The sequence below is a fragment of the Pleurodeles waltl genome, chromosome 8 (genome assembly GCF_031143425.1).
Source record: "Pleurodeles waltl isolate 20211129_DDA chromosome 8, aPleWal1.hap1.20221129, whole genome shotgun sequence".
NCBI classification, from domain to species: domain Eukaryota; kingdom Metazoa; phylum Chordata; class Amphibia; order Caudata; family Salamandridae; genus Pleurodeles; species Pleurodeles waltl.
Window position 1 is genome coordinate 608,693,176 of NC_090447.1, and position 20,778 is coordinate 608,713,953.

At 42.1% G+C, this 20,778-nt stretch overlaps 1 protein-coding gene across 1 annotated transcript in view; it reads left to right on the forward strand.

The window, feature by feature from the left end:
- LOC138249129 (F-box only protein 36-like) overlaps positions 1 to 20,778 on the forward strand; it is a 342,371-nt gene that overhangs the window by 297,391 nt on the left and 24,202 nt on the right. Inside the window, exon 3 of the mRNA XM_069203148.1 lies at positions 7,831 to 8,003. Within this exon, the coding sequence (XP_069059249.1) occupies positions 7,831 to 8,003 (173 nt within the window). The remainder of the gene's footprint in view (positions 1 to 7,830; positions 8,004 to 20,778) is intronic.

The window sequence follows — 20,778 nt, forward strand, 5'->3', positions numbered from 1 at the left end:
GTGGCAGCACGGGTTTATTCCAGGGAGAGACACGACTAATCATATTCAGAGAGTCCTAGCACTCTTCGACTCCACGGAAGCTGTTAAAGAGCCTATGGCGGCTATATTTCTGGATGCAGAGAAAGCTTTTGATCGGGTAAAGTGGAAGTACTTGTGGTTTGTAATGGAACAGCTTGGGCTAGGGAGGCAATTCATTATAGCAATTAGGGCCTTATACAGATCCCCAGCGGCGAAAATACAACTAATGGGAGAACAATCTGAGACTATATTGATTAGGAGAGGAACCAGGCAGGGGTGCCCCTGCTCTCCTCTTCTCTTTGCTCTGTATATAGACCCTTTGCTGAGACAATTGGAAGCGAATAATAAGATACCACCAATTCACAGGCAGGAATGGGATACCAAAGTTCTAGCATACGCAGATGATATAGCCATACTAACCCCATCCCCTGATTCAGCACTAAAAGAAATAGAAGTGGTGGCGAAAAAATTTGGTCGGTTTTCTGGATATTCGTTAAATGGAGCCAAGACACAACTGTTGGCTTATCAATATACAAATATTAAAGATACACGGAGGGTGGATCATGCAGTATACCTAGGTATTAATATCACACCGAATGTAGATAAAGTAGTAAATTTAAATATAGATCCTATACTTGCTAAATTTAGAGAACATGCACTTAGATGGGATAATCTACATTTAACTATTGTAGGACGATGCAATATGATAAAGATGATTTTCCTTCCGAAGCTGTTGTATTTATTTCGCACTATCCCATTGTATTTCTCCAATCTAAAATTTAAAGAGATCGACAGAATGATCATGAGGTTTATATGGGCATATGGAAAGTGCAGGAGAGCGAGTAAATATATGTCTCTTCCACGGGAAAGGGGTGGATGGTCCTTACCGAATATAAAATTATATCAATTGGCAGCAGCCTTTCAATACATGCGTCCACTATTCGGATTTGATATGGAAGGTACTACAATTGTTGACAGCCCCAACATATATGAGCTGCAGATAGGAGAAGCTGCCAATGGGTGTCTAGTAACATACCATGAGCCTGGATATTACAAAAAAACTAGGTATAAAGTGTTAGAAGCCGCTCACAAGTGGTGGCGATTTTGGTGTAAAAAAAAGGACTAGGTAGATATAATTATTATACTATGATCAAGAAGAATCCATTACTCCCAGAAATATTTCACGATAAATATATGGCGAAGTGGTGTACATTAGGTGTAACTCGGTTAGGAAATTTTTTTGATAACTCGGGGGTCAAGACATTTCGAGACCTACAGGAACAGTATGGGCTACAGAAAAGGGATTTTTTCAAATACTTACAGATAAGGGATTTTTTAGGGAAAAAAACAGGGGGGGCTCAGGGATTTAAAAGTATCCAATTGTTGGACGACATGTTGGCAAAACCCAGCTTAGCCATTAGGTCAACCTACCCTATCTTTTTAGTAGAACAAGCTGACGATTTAGAAAAACACAAGGAGAGGTGGAGTAAGAAAATGGCAGAGGGTAGTAGCAATTTCCTGAGTTCATTGGAGTTGGGATGCACTACTTTATTATCATCTTCTCTACAAGCGCAGCATTATAAGACTATATTTGATTTGTATTATTCACCAGCCCATCTTGTCAAATGGGGATGTACGACAGGAACAAGCTGTCCGAGATGTGGGATGTACGGAACAGATATTATCCATATAATGGCTACCTGTGGGGAATTAAAAGCTTTAAGGGAAGGGATCCAATCTGTCTTGAAGGAAGTAGTGGGCTATGATATAGACCTTACACCTGAAATTATGGTCTTTGGGACAGATGGCGAAATCGCTGGACCTTGTAGGGCATTTATATTCATAGCCATGGCGGTGGCTCGAATTTGTATAGCAACGGCATGGCTGGATCCACGACCCCCGTCCTGGCAACAATGGTTGGCTAGGTTGCTTTCCTCTTACTACTTGGAAAAATCATTGTATGAACGGAAGGGGAGACAGGCCAGGAGGAAGGGGAAGACAATATGGGGTCTGTTTCAGGCCTGGGTACAGGCCCATACCGGCTGGGGTCACCCATCTTCGAATTAAGGGGTACCATTCCCAAGTTAGTATTTGTGGGGTGGTTAGGCTTTGTATTTGATATGAATGATTTAATTTGGTGAGGTTTTTTTTTTATTCTGTACTTTATCTTTTATCCCTTTTTCGATAATCTTTTCTCTTTACCCCCATAGATTATCTTACTGTAAGTTTTCAGTCTATAATGATTTAAAGATGTATATGTAATATGTTTTCTTCCACCAATAAAAAAAAAAAAAAAAAAAAAAAAAAGATGAAAACTGTTTACTGGATATATGTCAGGGAAAACTACCTGATGTGCTCAACACACGGCAGATTGACCTCACAATTTTTTGACTTCAAATGGTATCCGTATCTGGAACCATTTATGGATACAATTCTTGATCCATTAAGTAAGAGTTTATACATTCAGTTCAGATATGGTTGCCTGCCTCTTAAATCTTATGGTAGTACACGGAGTCTGATTACAAGATCTGATCCCTGTCCTAGTTGTAATCACACTTCTGAATCTATTGTACATTTTATGTTTATATGCCCTGCATATATGACTGCGCGACGGAAGTGGTTACGAACTGTGTGTAGAAATATGGGGATAAGACACTGTATGGCTGCCTTGAGGATCATGATGAGGGATACTTCCTTCTCTTTATCTTGTGCGGTTAGCAAGTATATTGTAGCTGCTTGGCATATTCGTATCAGTACCCTGGGGAAAAAATGATGATGAGGAACAAATTATTTTAGCTGCTAAATTTTAACTATGCACCTAAGACTGAAATAAAACCCTATGTTTAATTTAAATGACAGATATTAGGGGGTCAGGCGCATTCTTGATGGAATGCAATTTTATGTGTTTTAAGGTTGAACATATGTTATTCTATTTTATTCTTATCCCTTTTTTTAAGCTTAACTTCTTTTTCTTTTTTTATTCAATTGTTGGTTGTTTGCTTTTATGGTTGAAAGTAACCGAATAAAGCTATGTGAAAGTGAGTCTTCAGTTGCACCCCCTGCTCCCCTTTCTTCTCCTCTGCCTGGTTCTCAGCAAGGACAAGATCGTCAGTCAAGGTATACTTTTGCCCTTGACACCCCAGATCCCTCTTGTGCTGCCACTCACTTCCCCAAGATTATGTCTCCTTGACTGCTCTGAATGAGATCTTGAGGTCAATCAGAGAGATTTGTGAAGCTATCTCTCAGGATATCCGAGTCTTAGTAGGAGAGGTCATGACACCCTAAAACTCAGTAACTGAACAACTCCGAACTTTATGTAACCTCATTAATTCCTTGATTGCAGTAATAACGTCTTGTCTGCCTTCCCAACTCATTCCAATGCCTGTTGCATTGTTTTCTACTACCCCCACGTATTCATTCTCTCCTGATTTATCTTGTCCTGCAATGGTCAGCCATGTTACATCCATGTCAGATATAAATAATGTTGCGGTGAAAAGTGAACCGAAGGATTACCAAGAACTTCAAGCCAGGAACTTGATTCTTTCACCTCCTCTTCCTTATGGAAATATGTTTATTATTATATGGAACATTGGACTTTTGTTGGCAATTCTGGTTGATATTTTGACTTTTGAATACAATTTAAGGCTGCTTATGTTTGACATTGTGCTATTATACCTTATTTTTTTTATGTAAACCCCTTTGTTTACAGACTCAGTCCCTGACATTGCCCCATATGTTTTTTTATGCCCACCCAACTCCTGGTTTATATTTCCATCTGAAAAAACGCTTTGCTTATTTTTCTTGTGCCCCACCCCAAGGACAGTTTTATGTTTGAATAATTTAGCAAATTCTAACATTTTCAATAGTTTACATACAAACTGAAGAAAGGTTAATAGATTATTCTATAATTTTTATTGGAAAAATCATATTGATTCTTTTTCTGCCAACATCTTACTTCAAAATACAAAATTGGTCATAGATGATATTTATATGCATGTAATTTCACGAATGGTGCATATATTATCGTAAAAATATGTACGTTTCAGGGAGTATGTTCAGGCAAGAATAGTGAATATTTAAAAATGTCAATTTTGTGGGGTTTATCCCACAACTTCGCCTATGCAATGCTGGTGGTGAGTCCTGTGAGTCTGTATGTTTAGGTGGTGTTTGAGTTGGTGGTGGTGTTGGAGCAGGTGCAGGTGTTTGGAAAAGAGGTGGTTGGAATAGGGGTGTTGTGCGTGTAGTGACAACTGGGTTTGTGGGAGATGTGTACCTCATAGATTGAGTTGCCTCTGAAGAATCTTGTACGGCACTGGCTGTGAAGATCAACTTTGTTATTTGTTTGTTATTGCCTCTATCATCTTCATGGTCAATGTATATTGCCTTGCACTCTGTTCCTTCAAACTACAAAGATAATCAAGGTGCATCTTTGCCATATTTTTGAAAAATTTTAAACATTTTCCAAGGCATGGGTCTGCTTGTCAATCACCTTAGGGAGTCCTTTAAGGGAGTCAGTTAACTCACTGAGAGTTCCCCCATGCATGTATTTCATCCTGCAAGTGGCCTGCTGCTGAGAAAATTGATCCTGCCAGAATAAAGAATCACACCATGCCAAGCCTCCCCTGCATGTGATGGGTGTTATCTCCCTCAGATGATTGAGAAAGGACCAGAGATGCACTGGAGGGGTTTATATTAGACTCTATAGAGGTCTCTGTGAGATGAGGGCTGTGTGAAGGTGAGTCTTACAGAGGCAGAATGTGGCTGCTCAGTTAGTGTTTGGCAATTCTCAGAAGAGTCTTTGGCCCATATTTATACTTTTTTAGCGCAGCATTTGCATCGTTTTTTGACGCAAAATCGGCGCAAACTTACAAAATACAATTGTATTTTGTAAGTTTGCGACGATTTTACATAAAGAAAATGACGCAAATGCGGCGCTAAAAAAGTATAAATATGGGCCTTTGTAGGAAGACGGCTACCCAGGTGTGATGACATTTTTTCTGTGTAGGGACAACAATGTCCACCTCCTCATCCCCTTCCTCATACTCCTTGACCAGCTTGTACTCTGCTCTTTCAGTTCTTCATGGGAAGTGCTGGCCGATGAGATAGCTGCTTATTTTCGGATTGCCCACCATCCTCCACTTGTAGATGGTTCAACATCATCGTCTGGCGCAATGTCACCTGTACCTGGAGGAAGAAAATGAAAGAAAGTGAAATATATCAAATACATTTTGGTGAAAATACTAATTTAGTAACAATTATTTTATAACAGCTGTATGATGTGAACATAAATAAACATATGAAGAAATGGATAATTCATGTCTGTAATTATTACATGTCCACAATGTCAACTCACCAACTCCAGTCATGGCTGTACCCTTTCTGGATGATCCCTTTAATGCAAGTTGCTGCACCAGTGTCTTCGTATTTGGTGTTGAAACAGTATCTCCTGGTCCAGCAGCAATAGGCAGAAGAATAATGAAAAATGATAAATAATTCATTTTAAACTAAAACGGGGGATCTGTACCACAAAAAACATACTATTTAGAGAAAAAACATGAACGGAAAGCAAAAACACCAATACATGTGTTTCTTCGTGGCTGCAGGATAACACAAAGGAACAGGGCAAAAGCCTAACATAGATTGTGGGCCGTATTAATGTGGTTGTAAGTGTATAGATGTCAGGTGTGTGTGATTTGGGAAAGGTGCATGTTCTATTCTTTTCCTCACGCGATATCAGGGGTCTCCGCCAAGTGTGCATAATGTAAAATATAGGTTTACAGCTACTAGTTGTAACTTTAGGGCAGTAAATTCAGTTGTAACAGACTCAACCTCCTAAACTAGGGGTACTTACAAACATTTTCCCTGGTGCCACAAAGCTTGGTCTGTGATGTGACTGAGGGCTTCATTGAAGTCAGCAGGGTGGTGGTCAGGGGTTAGGGGGGTTGGCAGTAAAGTGGGTAGGGCAAGCAAAGCATAGTGTCTGAATTGCACAATATGAAACCAGAAACTTGTGATTAATCCAATTAATTGATTTATCAAACTCTCCCTCCTTTTTCTTCATTATCAAACATACGAGGACCTCGAAATACATGGTTTCATGATGTGTGCTGTAGAAAACCTTCTCCAGTGTTTGATTCAATAAACTATATTATTCTTAATGTATAATAGAAACCCAGGACACCCAAGGAATGCACATAACAATTGATTTGCCTCTTAGTTCACTATTGTCAACAGTAAGGGTGTCCCAAATGACCCTTTCACAACTGGGTATGTGATGCGATATGCTCAGAAAAAATGGGTTTGTAATAGGGAAAACTGTTACAAAAGTGAATACGTAAATTAGTCACTGAAAAAATAGTAAATCAGTTATTTAAACTCATTTATTATAATTAATCAAACTCATGTGAAAGCCTGCTGCTTAATCACCCTGACACCTGAAGTATGAAAGTATATCTGCTTCAAAAACATATGACATGCATACAACATACATCAATATATCACTAAAGCAAAATAAGACAAACAAACATTGTGCCAGACCTCTGGCAAGGACTCCAAATCCAGTTCAGTAAATCTTACTCCAATCTTCCAATTTACTCAACTTCGTGTGGCTGTAATCCTAAGTTTATGACATCAGTCCACATAGGGAGTAGTTGGAACAGAAAATACACCTAAGGGACACTTCCGTCCACTCCTTTTTGGAAGATATAATTCCCACACATATTTTTAGTGCATTTTTGGATTTCAAACAACTCCTCCAAATATGGTGTTGCTGTGTTTCAGCCCTGGAAACTACAGGCCTTCTCAGGACCAGGGAATAAATAAGTGCCTGTAACAGGGCAGGGAAAGAACACCTATTCTGTCCAATCAAAAATATGCTGCTTGGCTTGTAGCAGAATACAAACGGAGGCACAACATTTTATCTGCTCCTAGACTGGTCAAACCACATTTGATCATCAAGTGTACAGCATGTTGGATCAGTGAGTTGCTGGATTCCCCTATCGGTAGTGGAATGAAGCACGTCACATGGATGAACGTGTACTGCTCCTGTGTCGGGGTGGATTCCTTCGTCTCGCCGGAAATTAATTGTTTACTATAGGCATTATTGTCAGGATGGGAGAAAGAGTGAATGCTTCTAATTTCATGTTTGAAAACTATAACTTTTTAAAAAAGAACGTGTTCTCAATGCCCTGATATAACCTGATGTACTAAGGTGCAACAGTTCTGATTTTTGTAACAGACCTTATGGTACTTTTATGCTTTTGCTGCAAGATTTCTTTAAACATGAAGGTGTTTCTAAAGTTAAGTGGTGCCAGACACCCTAGTTACTTCCTTTCTATAACTGTAATTAATCTTTCTATAAATTATTGTTTATTAAACATCTTTTCAATGTTAGTGCAGAGTAGAGTAAACAGCAGCCAGTGCTGCTGTTGACCAGGTGGCCAAATGTCAGGAGGGCCGCATTTGGCCCCAGGGCCATTCTTTGAGTATCACTGCCCCAAACTGAGTGGGTGAAGATATTCAAGACTAGACCTAGGAGTAACTTTACACTTGGAAATGGTGAATAGGAGAAAGAGGTAAAGCTATTCCTGTAAGAGTACATTTACACGTGAGTCAAGCTACATGTATTCAATAACATTTGTGAATACAACCCTAAATGCTTTTTTTTTCCCTCAAAATTTCCATTAAAAAATGCTGTCAATGTTTGTGCTGCGTCACCTGCATGTGGTGGGGACTTTTCCACTACTTTAATTGGTCAGATTTATTATACATTTTTAGAATTTGTTGACCTTTTGATTTTCTATTTTATTTCAGAGCAGATTCAAAGAGTTTTTGGCAGGAGCACATTGGAATATACGTTAAACCTGTGCCGGGGACAGTATGATTTCCTTGTTAGGATGCCCGACCATCTTACTGTACATATCCTGTCGTTTCTGGGTACAAGTGACATTAAGCGACTCTCAGAAACCTGCAAAAAGTTCCAGAAGGTAATGCTTAATTTCCGATATCATTACTATGTGACATATTAAGACCCATATTTATACTTTTTTAGCGCCGCATTTGCGTAATTTTTTTGGCGTAAACTTACAAAATACAATTGACAAACTGTGTTAAATTGTTAGGCTTCTACATTTTTTCAATACAATACCAACACCTGGTGTGGGCCAACAAGTTTTGTCAAACAATTTTGATAATATTTGTAAATAATCAATGCCAATACTAAGGCCCAGTTTAAAAAAATAATTTTCCAGATTGAATTCCAAAATGCAGATGTTTTCTCAAGGGCCGACAGTTCCATATGCAATTGTTTAAAGCTCACTGAGAGAAAAATGCTTGCCGACCACATGGGTGATGGGGGTTACTGCCAGCTCAGCAGGTTCCATCCGCTTCCACGTGTTATTGGGCATGCACCCAATGCTACATTATGCGTGGTATTTAGGGTTTTGTATCATTTGCTCGTCGGCCTGGGAAGCCCAGTACACACATACCTTGTTTGTGAATTTGAGCATGCATGTAGAAAACGTCCTGTTGCAAGGCTGCAATGAGAAAGGTGCTAATTATATCTATTGTTATGCTTTTATGAATATGACCCACAAAGCTTCACTTAACCTATGACAGTCGTGCTCTAGTTTTTGCACCAACACAAAGTTAGAGCTGAATGTGGATTGGGAAAGCTGGAGTCTTGTCCTTAACGTTACCAACAGATGTTACCTGGTGGTGAGTGTGACCAGTAAATGGGAAAAATTGAAGAAATAATGCTTGCTAAAAGTGCTACAGCATGGTTTGTGTTTTTTGGTCCTCATTTTTGCGGAGCTCAATCAAGTGACGAAATACAGCATGGAGCCTGAAGAAATGCAGTTTACATCAGGTTCGTTTTCTGCTTAAATTGACTACAGTTTTCACAATTGGTATTTATATAATAGAACTTCCGAGGTGCCAAATTTGGACGAACAACAACTAAACCTACTATATATGATTAATCTTTAATAGAAAAAAGAAAGTGAGCACTAGAATAAAAGCCAGAATTTAGCTTCTAATGTATTTATTTATTATGAAGATATTGCTTACAGTCATTTCACAACGCTGAGTCACCAGAACTTTCTACATATCTGAAAATTAGCACATTTCACCAAATCAGTCTGCTCAAAATCTAAAAAAAATAGCTGATAAATAATCCTTGTGTAATGATAATGATGCAATACATTAATTCACATTCTTTGCACATAAATAAAGTGGTGAGTGTACCTACAGTATCTATATTCTAAAGTTTAGATTCTGTGAATATGGAAAGCGAATAGACCTTTGGCTAAAACAATGTTATGTGCAGTTGCTCAGATATACTGACGATAACCCACTGATTACTTCTATTTGGGTCGAAATATCTAATGTTACAAGTAGTCTAGAAATTGATCATAAAATTGGTTACAACTGATTGCCCCAGACTGGACTTCCTTTAAACAAAATAATTCATTGACATATTTACTTTTGATTTCGAATACATGTGCATTTTCTGACCACCTGAGTACCGACTCCAACTGCAAATCTCCCCTGTTTCATGTACAAAGCATGATTACCGGTAAAAACGTTGGCTAATAAAGGTCTGCAATGCCAGATTTGAAATTTACCATACATTATTTACCTTCAATAGAAAATAGAAGGAAGACATTTGAAGAAATTACAGAATTTAGAATTTACGTATGCATTTATAGAGAGTTTTGTATAAGACCGGTGTGTCATCTTATAGTCGCTTTGCAGTGCAAATGAGGCTGTAATATTTTCTATACATATGCTTACATTACATCAAACCTGCATGCAATTAAGTTCTAAAGCCGACTGATCTCTCTTTCTTAATATGCATGCCAGGGCACTGGCCTTTACTCCAGAAAAACATGTCATAACGTGGATAGTCTTTTCACGCATGGCTAAAGGAGTTATTGCCTGTCACAAACTACTATCACGAGAAGGGCAGCATCTGAAATGAAAGTATTATCTCCGTTCTGGAAATGCTCTTAAAGGGTTAACCACATTTCCACCAGAGAAATATAATGGTGAGCAGAAACAACTGCCAGAAACATGACTTTAATAATAAAAGCAAATAAACCTTTCTATGAAATACACATACTGCAAGAAGAGACACTAGGGCGAAACTGAAATTAACAGAACTCGGGCAAAAGGGAACATCCAAAACTGTAGTAGGACCGAAAACCTACAGCAACAAATTATAGATGCTTTAACTTAGTGGTGAACAAATTAAAACTGTAGTTACAATGTTGGTGCTTTGTACTAGGAGATTCTTTTTCCTTTCCAGGGTTCTGCGTTCTTTCAAAAGGTATGGTTTATCAGTTGCTAAGACAGGTTCAGATAGGTCTTATTTAATTCAAAAACTTAATTTTACCCACTTACTATTTTTTCTGAGACAAAGGTTCTCAATGTTCACCGCCCATGGAAAACGTCCTGGATGATTTATAGACATTGCCCCAAAATAAAACTCATAAATTTGTCTAAAACTGAATCAATAACAAAACCATTGATTATCCTGAAAATCAGTCATAGCACTTGCTGTAAAGGACAAATTGATGAGCACATCTGTTCTAAGGCTTCATTTGTTCTAATTTGAAATCATACACCTTCACAGTAAGTTTTATCTAACTTTACAGTGACTTAAGTGTTTTCTTTCAGGAAGCATGAATCTCACAGGGGGAATTTATTTACTTCCAGATCGTGCAGCCAACTTTCTAGCATCACTTTGGGCCAGGACACTTTGTGTGTGTCGACCTCAGAAGACGTTTGGCGGACAGGAGAGGGACTATGAGTCACATAGCATATTTTTGGTTTCATTCTAAACCCCCCCCTAAATTAAGAAATTTTCACAGATATACTTGACCACAGATTGAGCGTATCATGTGTGGTTACTATTCATACTGTTTGAGTTTTAACGCCTTTGCCGCCTCCTGAAGTAAGCCTAGGCATTTCGCTATTGCAACTTTTGAGAGAGAAGTTTTGAAATTTATGGTATCCAAATGGAATCAGATAGTGTTAAGCTTTGAGACACTATTGGAAAATATCAGTGTGAACCATCCATATTGCCCATGGCAGCTGACAACTCTGAGAGAGTTGGGGCGGTCAAATGAGTGGGAGCATTAACGAGTGCTAGATGCAAGACGCCTGGAAAATAAAATACAAAAGAACTTACCTGGTTTGCTGCAGCCTGCAAGACGACACGTCCTCCTCCTCCGGGCCTCTTCTGCTGCCCTTGAGGATCCAGTGAACCCCCTTTACCAATCCTGGCGCTGCTGTCATGCTGCTAAACAGCATGACAGCAGTGCCAGGATTGAATTGAGCAGGCTCTCTCAGTGCTTCTAAGAGCACTGGAGGCCTGTGCTTTCTCTAACCCAACACATGTCTGGCAGGCCATCGCAAGGCGGGCAGCCAAAGACACAAGCGGACTTTAAACTTAAGTGCCCTGCCCATCACTGCTCTCTGCCGCTGCCAGTCAGCAGCGGCCCCAACCCATCCTGATGCTCGGCTTGGGATAGGGTTATGGAAGAATAAAATAGTAATTAATGAACTTCATTACCATTTTATTTTTCAGTTCTAGTGGCAATTTAGTTAGTGGGACAACACTCCTCTGCCTTAACGGAAGAGCCGCCCCTCCAAAGTGCCCAGTAACCGCCTGCTGCCACATGACCTTGGTCAGTGGGTACGCTTTAGGCATGGAACTAGGACACTTGACATCTATTTTCAATGTTACCACTTTAACTATGTTGGAAATAAGCACAATATTTTAAAGCTGGGCAGAACACACACAACTGTGGCATTTCACTGGGAAAGGTATCCCCTTGGCCTTGTCATCAGAATCACTGCCACCACAGTTGCGCTCTGTTGGACTACTTGGAAAGGTAAAACCAGGAGACAGTTTTTAATCCCAGCCTTTCATTTGACAAAAAAGTGTGCTCTTGCTCAGCCTCTTGCTGAACTTATTCCACTGCTCCTTTTTTTGCAAGATTAGGAGTGTTTAGTAAAGGCAGTAAAAGCTCTATAAAAGCTTATAGTACGTGATAACGCATCCCGCCTTTTATAATTTAACTTACCCGGGGACTCGTTTTAGGCCAATGAACCTTTTGACCCTGATTGGAGACACCTTAAGACGAGATATCTATTCTGCATTTCAATCACCAGATCAATAACCTCATCAATATTCACAATAACAAATCAATCAAATTAGTTAATTGCATTAATAAGAATTGAAACACAACATGACCCTCCAGCCATGAATAACCACACAACTTTAGTAAGATTTATGATATTTATTCCCTATTTGTTACACTCTACTAGCAAGTTTATTAGTCTCAATACCAGAAAACACATCAACAATGTCACAATATGGCAGCTTGAATAAGACTTTATCAAAGCAAAGATCATGAACATTAAAACAAATCACGACATCAACATGAATCAACTTTAGCAGAGTACCATTAGCGCATTTATTCAACAAAGCAAAGGTTCAGTCATTTATCTATTTACATTTGTTTTAGTGGATTCCTTAACTAACCTCGAATTAGCATCCGCATGTTGGGCTTCATGCAAAACAATTTTATAACACAAATTTAGAAAACTTCCAACTATGGACTCTATCAAAAGAGCAGTTGGTACCTAGAAAGAAAAGGCAAACAGACAATTACAATTCATCATCATATAGTTACCCTCCATAATGGGTCAGCATACAGAGTCAGTCTTCGTCTTCAGGACATCAGTTGGTTCGCCATCAGCCAGGACAGAACAGCAAAGTCTCAGCAAACAGGGCAGAAAACTCTTCCCTCATAAGGAGGAGAAGCAAGTATCGGGCAAGGCAAAAGTGAGGATGGTTTAAGTATTAGAAGAGCAAAGATTGAGACTGAATGTCAGAGCAACAGCAGGGGTGTCCCTCTAATGGCTGGCTTCTCCTTGTATCATGTTGTTAAATCGAATTTGCCAGACAAGTCTCTAATTTCCATTGGTCAATATTTGGTGCATCGTTATCTCTGTCCAATGATCCGTTGATCACCTTACTAGAATTTTCACCTAAAACAGTTCTCATGCAGTTTATTGGTTCCTGTGATTTACGTCTTCATCGGGTAAAATGTCAGGTAGGAATAGTTACACTCCTCGCTTCAGTCAGTAGCTCCATTATCTTTACCAGTTCAGGCGACCTTGTACCTGTTGCGAATTACACTGTTGCACTCGGCAAGAATGTCTCCTTGAGCAAGTCGGGTCTCATGAGAAAGAATTTACTACGGCTACACACACATCTCTAGCTTCTGGAAAAGTACGGTTTCATGTCCTTCAGCAAGACAGCACACTGCACGTTAGAGAAACACATTTAATATGAGACCAGGCAGCTAGGCCCAGACCTTTGCTAAGTAAGGCCTAGTGATTAATTTAGCAAAAACCTTAACATCTAACTCTCAAAGCTAATACAAAATCATACATTAGTATATTGTTAATTCATTATTAGTTAATTTCATTTATCATCGTATATATTGGTGGCCACTCCCCGTGGGCACATTTCAAACACGTACATTAGTTGTACATTAATACATTTTCTCTACTGTTTTATTATACATTATTTTGCAAGCATGTCATGCTAATATTGAATATAAAAGCTACACTCCAACATACATGTGGTTAAAAATGGATTGAATATTACCTGGGAAAGGAGAGAAGGGCCCAATTTTATGGTATATGCACCAAAATGCAATATGTTTGTAAATTTACCCTTTGCAGAAAGTAGCAGCCTGCTGCATTCTTGATTCTACTACAAAACCAACTGGTTCAATCAATCAATCAAAAAATTTTGTAGAGCGTGCTACTCACCGATGAGGGTCTCAAGGCGCAGGGGGGTCACTGATCGAACAACCATGTCTTGAGGTTCTTTCTGAAGAGCAGGAGGTCTTTGGTTTTGCGAAGGTTGGTGGGGAGGGAGTTCCAGGTTTTGGGGGTGAGGTAGGAGAAGGACCTGCCTCGTGTGGTGGTGTGTTGGATGCGGGAGACTGTGGCTAGGGCGAGGTCGGCTGATCGGAGGTTGCGTGTGGGAGTGTGGAAGTTCACTCTTTCGTTGAGGTAGGTTCGGCCGGTGTTGTGGAGGGATTTGTGTGCGTGGATGAGGATCTTGAATGTGATTCTCTTGTCTATGGGGAGCCAGTGAAGGGATTTGAGGTGTGGTGAGATTAGTTCATGGTGGGGGAGGCCAAGGACGAGGCGTGCAGCTGTGTTCTGGATTCTCTGGAGTTTGCGTTTGAGTTTGAGTGTGGTGCCGGCTTAGAGGGCGTTACCGTAGTCCAGTCTGCTGCTGATGAATGCGTCGGTGACTGTCTTCCTGGTCTCTGGGGGAATCCATTTGAAGGATTTTTTTAGAGTGAGGAGGAGGGGGTAGGCAGGAGGGGCCGCAGGAGACGCAGCAGCGGGGAAAAAGATTGAAGAAAGACTGTGAGGGGAAGGGAGAGGCGTAAGGGGCCGCAGGGGATGCAGCGGCGGGGAAAAAGATTGAAGAAAGACGTAAGGAGGAGGGAGGGCGGGGGGCTGCAGGAGACGCAGCGGCGGGGAAAAAGATTAAAGAAAGACAGTGAGGAGGAGGGGGGAGGCGGGAGGCGGGAGGGACCGCAGGGGACGCAGCGCGGGTGAGAGGGAAAAGTAAAATATGGAGACGGGGTGGCGCGGATGGCGGAGCGGGGAGAGACCTGCCTGCAGAAGCAGGGTCAAGGGTTGCTCTCTGCTATGGCGCCGCAGCTGCCATAAATGGAGGGGAGGGTGGGAGTGGCAGCTGGGAGGAGGGAGGGCTTGTCGAATGGGAAGGCTGGGGGGGTGGGGCCGCTTGGGAAGGCAGCGGCGGGAAAAAGCTTGAAGAAAGACGGTGAGAAGGAGGGGGGAGGGGCCGCAGGGGACGCAGCGGCGGGAAAAAGATTGAAGAAAGAAGTGAGGAGGAGGGGGGAGGCGAGAGGGGCTGCAGCGGCGGGGAAAGAGATTGAAGAAAGACGTGAGGAGGAGAGGGGAGGCGGGAGGGGCCGCAGGGGACGCAGTGACGGGGAAAAAGATTGAAGAAAGACATGAGGAGGAGGGGGGAGGCGGGAGGGCCCGCAGGGGACACAGCAGCGGGGAAAAAGATTGAAGAAAGATGGTGAGGAGGAGGGGGGAGGCGGGAGGGGCCGCAGGGGACGCAGCGCCGGGGAAAAGGATTGAAGAAATACGGCGAGGAGGGGGGGAGGCGGGAGGGGCCGCAGGGGACGCAGCGGCGGGTGAGAGGTAAAAGTAAAATACGGAGAGGGGGTGGCGCGGATGGTGGAGCGGGGAGCAACCTGCCTGCAGAACTGGTTGATCCTGGGCAAATCATACTCTCTCTGTAACTCTGTCTACTGAGCTACCAACGTCAGCGCTTTGAAACAGGCGTAATGGAATAAATAAGCATGAAGGCCATACTCCCAGGGCAGGTTCCTTTCATTCACACATTCAGGGCTGTGTATGAACAGGAGGCTGTTTTGCATCTGAACAGCTGATCCTACTCCTGAAGCTGGTTTGTGCAAGACCCCTCCCGCACTGCAGCTCCTCCATCGCAGGCACCGACAAGCACCTCTTTTACAGCTCATAAAGAGCTGAAAGAGTGAGAATTGCTTGTCCCTTGAGATGGGCATCCCGCAGTGCCTACGTGCGTGCAGCGGGACAGAATCTCTGATTGCAGGACAAAACAGCAAAATGTGGAATGCTTGGTCACCCCACTTCCAAAACGGAATAAAGGATATACATTGGCAAATTCAGTGCAGTTTTCTACTTATAGGATTTACAATACATCTTGAAGACATTGATCTGCCAGATCTACAGTGCCTCTTGCAGTGATTTGGTTCATGTTATCATTAACTTCACAATGATGAGAATTCCATAAGGGTCAGCTGGTAAGTAGGAGATCCAATGAACAATGTTGCATTATTTTTCTAGTTTTTCTTATGTCGCAAAACAAAATTAGAATTTGCAGTGGCGCATGGAGTGTACACGATTCGTCCTTATATTTTATGATCTACATTTTTCTATGGTGGGGTTGCTTTTGAAGTGGGCTGTAGGGCTTCAATATACCACCCCCAGGGAATGAGTGCAGTCGTCACCCCAGGGGCCTTTTGGCCACTCCCAAGTTAGGAGAACAATCTCAGTGCATGGAAAACTGTGCTACTTTAGGATTTTGTGCTGTTATTCTAACAGGCCAACACACAGTGGGGCATTGATGCTCTGCCCCAATTTCATATGGTATTTTACTTAATAATGCCCAGATGCTCTTGTGCACCAGCCACGATCAATTTAATGCTGGGGTCTTTGCAGCAGTTTGCCTATTATGACCAAGTGTGTCTGTTCTCTAGGTTTTCCACTTGTCTGGTTAGCTGAGCAAATCTTGAGCAATACTATGTTTATGATGAAGGACGAATAACAACAATGGTAAGGCATTGTTCAAGAAGTCACATAAAAAATGTTTGCTAGATCCACATTGTCATGTCTTGGGAATGTACGCATTAAGAACCCGCGGCTAGTGGGTGGACTCAAGGAAAGGGATTACGCAGTCAATCTGAGAGGTGTTGAGGTGTGGTCACCCATAGTGGTAGTGTCAAAAAAGTACAGTGGAAGTGCAGTGCACATCTGCGTGGATGTGCACCAGGCCAACAAGGCAATCAAGAGAAAAAGGCATCCTGGTCCGAACATTGCGGATACGCTGATGCAGCTAAATGGAGCTAAAGTCTTCTCCTATCTTGACTTGCACAAAGAGTACCATCAACGTGAACTGGAAGAAAACTGCAGGTACATTACTACTTTTTTGACTCATGTTCATTTGTTCAGGCACAAAACACTGAGCTATGGACTGTCATCTGCTGCAGAAATATTTCAGGATGTGATGCGTAGGATAATTCAGCCTGCTACACATGCCTTCATTTATATTGTTGACATACTGGTGTTTGGTGCAATGCAAAAAGCATAATAAAGCTCTCAAACAAGTGTGTCAGTTACTCATAGATGCAAGTCTCACATTAAATGCTGAAAAATGTGAAGTTCCTAAACCAAAACTCAAATTTTTTGGGCACGTGTTTTCTGATGGACGGATGACTCCTGATATTTTCCAAGCATTATCTGCCACCTGTGCTCCACACGATGTCATCATGGTATAGTTCATCTTGGGCATGGTCATCTATTGGTCGTGGTGCATTCATGATTTTGTCACAGTGAGTGCCCCACTGTGATACCTGACATAACTAAATGTTACGTTCTGATGGTCACTGAATGCGAGTATAGTATCAAGAGTATAAAACATGCAATTGAAAATGCAACCAAGATGACTTACTTTGATCCTAAACTGCACACTGAGATCACTGCTGATGCGAGCCTTGTGGGGCTGGGACCGATTCGTGGTCAGCATAGTGGACATCTGAATGCTTGTCTGACACAGAACGTGCCAATTCGCAGCTGGAAAAAGAAAGTCTAGCTGTACTATGGGCCTGTGAACATTTTTATGTGTTTCTGTAAAGAAAGCATTTCCCCATCATCACAGACCACGAGACACTTCTCACAATTTTCAGAAATCCAAGGCAAGATTCCCCCTTGCATTGAAGGGTGGGGGTTGCATATACAAGAGTACGACTGCACAATTGTGCACTAGCCAGGCAAGAATCGAAACCCTGTGGATTATTTCTTATGAGTACCCATGCAGCGGCCCAGCTCAATGTTAAAAACTGCTGAGGAATACATCAACCTCACTGTAAAGTCTAGCACGCTTGTAGCGCTTTCCATTGAGCAGAATATCATGACCACAAATGCTGATAAAGGCATGTTGGCCCTTAAAAAAAGTATTTTAGCACACTCATGGAGAGAGAGTGTTCGACCTCTAAGTGACAATTTTAAATTTAAAAAACACTGAAATGTCCAAAGGCGGCATGGTGCTAAAAGGTTCCCGAACGGCATACTCATGCATCTGACACAGCAAGTTATTGAACTCCCTCATGAAGGCCATTGCGGCATTGTAGTCACCAAGAGGGCATTGAGAGATCGAGTATTGCTCGATCGACTGGATGAGAAATTCAAATGGGATTTAAAGTTTAAAGGAGTGTCACTTATGCAATTGCCTGTCTCCCACCATGAGCCAGCATCCACTAACAATGTCCGATCTTCCTGCGCATGCGTGAGAAAGAATAGCTGTCTATTTCTTTGGGCCCCTGGCAAATGTACACCATCTCATGGTGGTCATCGACTAATATCTCCGGTTTCCTCCGGCGGAGGATATGTCATTGACATCTCATGACAAAGTAATTGAGTGGCTAGACAACATATTTTCAGTGTGGGGCACATCAAACTCTCTCCAATCTGACAATGATCTGCCTTTCAACAGCACGGAGTTGAAAGAGCTTCTGATGAGACTCAATGTCAAGCATCAGAAAAGGACAAACTTGTGGCCTCAAACCAACAGTGTTTTAGAATGATTTATGGGGACCCTCAAACGAGTGCTCCAACGTTCTTCAATGGAGGGCACTGAGCTGAGTCAAGCATTGTGCCAAGACCTCTGCATCTATTGGTCATCTCCTTAATCTACCACTGGTAAGAGTCCTGCCACCCTGATGTTCAGGAGTGCTATATAAATCAAATTACCATAATGGATCTCTGAATGTTTACAAGGTTTGTGCTACTGACACTGCTTGGAAAACGTCAGGTGAAGACATATGCTGATCAAAGCAAGTTGTTGGATTTAAAAGATCATGTTCGACGATGGTGACTAAGGGCCATATTTATACTTTTTGACGCAAAACTGCACGGCGCAGTTTTGCGTAAAAAATAATACCGCCGGTTAACACCATTTTGGTGCGCCGCGCGGGCGTAAAATTTATACTTTGACGCACGGCGGCGCAAACCTCATGTGTGAGTAATTTTTTTTATGCACACCACAGCGTCAAGTCATAAAGCAAAACAACATTAACGCGGCAGAAATTACTGTGGGTCGATTTACGACCCCGCAAACCGGATATGCAGCATTTTTTGACACCATAGCATCAAAAAAAAACGTGAACACTGCCATTTCAGCAGAGGAGAGACAAAATGGATCCCAGATGCCTCTACAGACCCCAGGAAGATGACAACAGATTAGGAACCAGCCAGGAGGACGCACACAAGGACCAGGACACTTTGAAGAAGAAAAGAAAGTGTCGCTTCAGTGCAGAGGAGCAGGAAATTCTGGTTAAAGAGGTGACGGAACACCAGCACCAACTGTTTGTCTACTCAAAATTGCCAAATAGTAGGAGAGAGGCTATATGGCAACAAATTGTCGATAAGATCAAGAGTGTGGCAGAAGTACGCAGAACAGTCATCGAGTGCAAGAAACGCTGGCATGACTGCAAGCGCAGTACCAAGGAAAAGATGGCCAGGAACAGGAAGGCAGCACTGCAGACTGGAGGTGGGAGTCCAGCACACCAGGAGGCCCTGGACCACATGGAGGAGATGGTCGCAGCCGTCATCCCTGAGGAGATCGTCACAGGGATTCAAGGACAGGACAGCGCAGACTACCAGGAGACAACGCACATGCAGGGTAAATCGCATGGGGAATTAAAATGCACTAATGTAAACTACAACGGGGGGATACTGACCACAAAATGCATGGAAGTCATCATATACATGGAGTGGCATGGATAAAGGGGGATGGCATGGGGGCTTGGCCTGCACAGACAGAAGCTGGGCACACCATAACACTACACCAACAACAGTCCCATGGGGGCATGCTGCCATGCCAACGATGGAGCAAAGGGAAAGCCACACCAGGAGGGAAGGGCACAATGTCAAACTGACATCCCAGCACACGTCAGCCACCATACCCCCTACATTAACTAGGGCCCTATTAACAACCTCTAGCCATACCGACAACTGGAATGTAACTGCGACAACAGTTGCTACTACCACCTCCGCTCTGTGTGCAGCTCAAGTAGCCAATGGCAGTAACCTCCCCATGGATCATACACACCTAAATTAGAGGGTTGAGGATGACAGCTCCAGTAATCCCCTGAAAAAAGACAAAGGCAACAGTACTGTCAAATGTCAATGCCCATAGTTGTTGCAAACATCAGCCAATGTCAACAACAATAGGAGCTACACAGCACTAGGGACATACCCATGCTGCATATGTCAGGGTCCATCCTGTGCCTGGGTCACAATGTAACATCCCAAATGTCATACTGCTCAGACAACAGCATTGAGGGGGAGGACACATGTAACTGGTCACTTGCACAGTCAGAGGAGGAAATAGGACACTGATACGATTATCAGGGCAATCCAATGTACCACACATTCCCAACATCAGCTGTACACATTACCAATGCCAACATCCATATTGTGCCATAACATTGCTATGCATAGGATATGCTACATGTCAACTACATTTAAGTGGATGTGAAAGATCAGAGACTGGGGCAGGTCCAGATTGTTAAGTGTGCTGCCAGTGCCATCAGAACACCCACAGCCAGTGAAAAGCCTCACCATGAGAATGGAAGTAGGAGAGGGTTGAGTAGGACAAGAAGGTGGCAATTCACTATTTGGCCTAAAACTATACTATAGGAGATGATGCAGAGAAGTCCAATAACTTAATACTATACATGTGACATGCAGGTGGGCCATAGGCCTAGGAGAATGCCTATCTGAAAGACTGGAACAATAAACACGAAACAAGATCACAATGTGAATTCATCACAAGGCAGGCATGTCACATCACTAATGCAACAA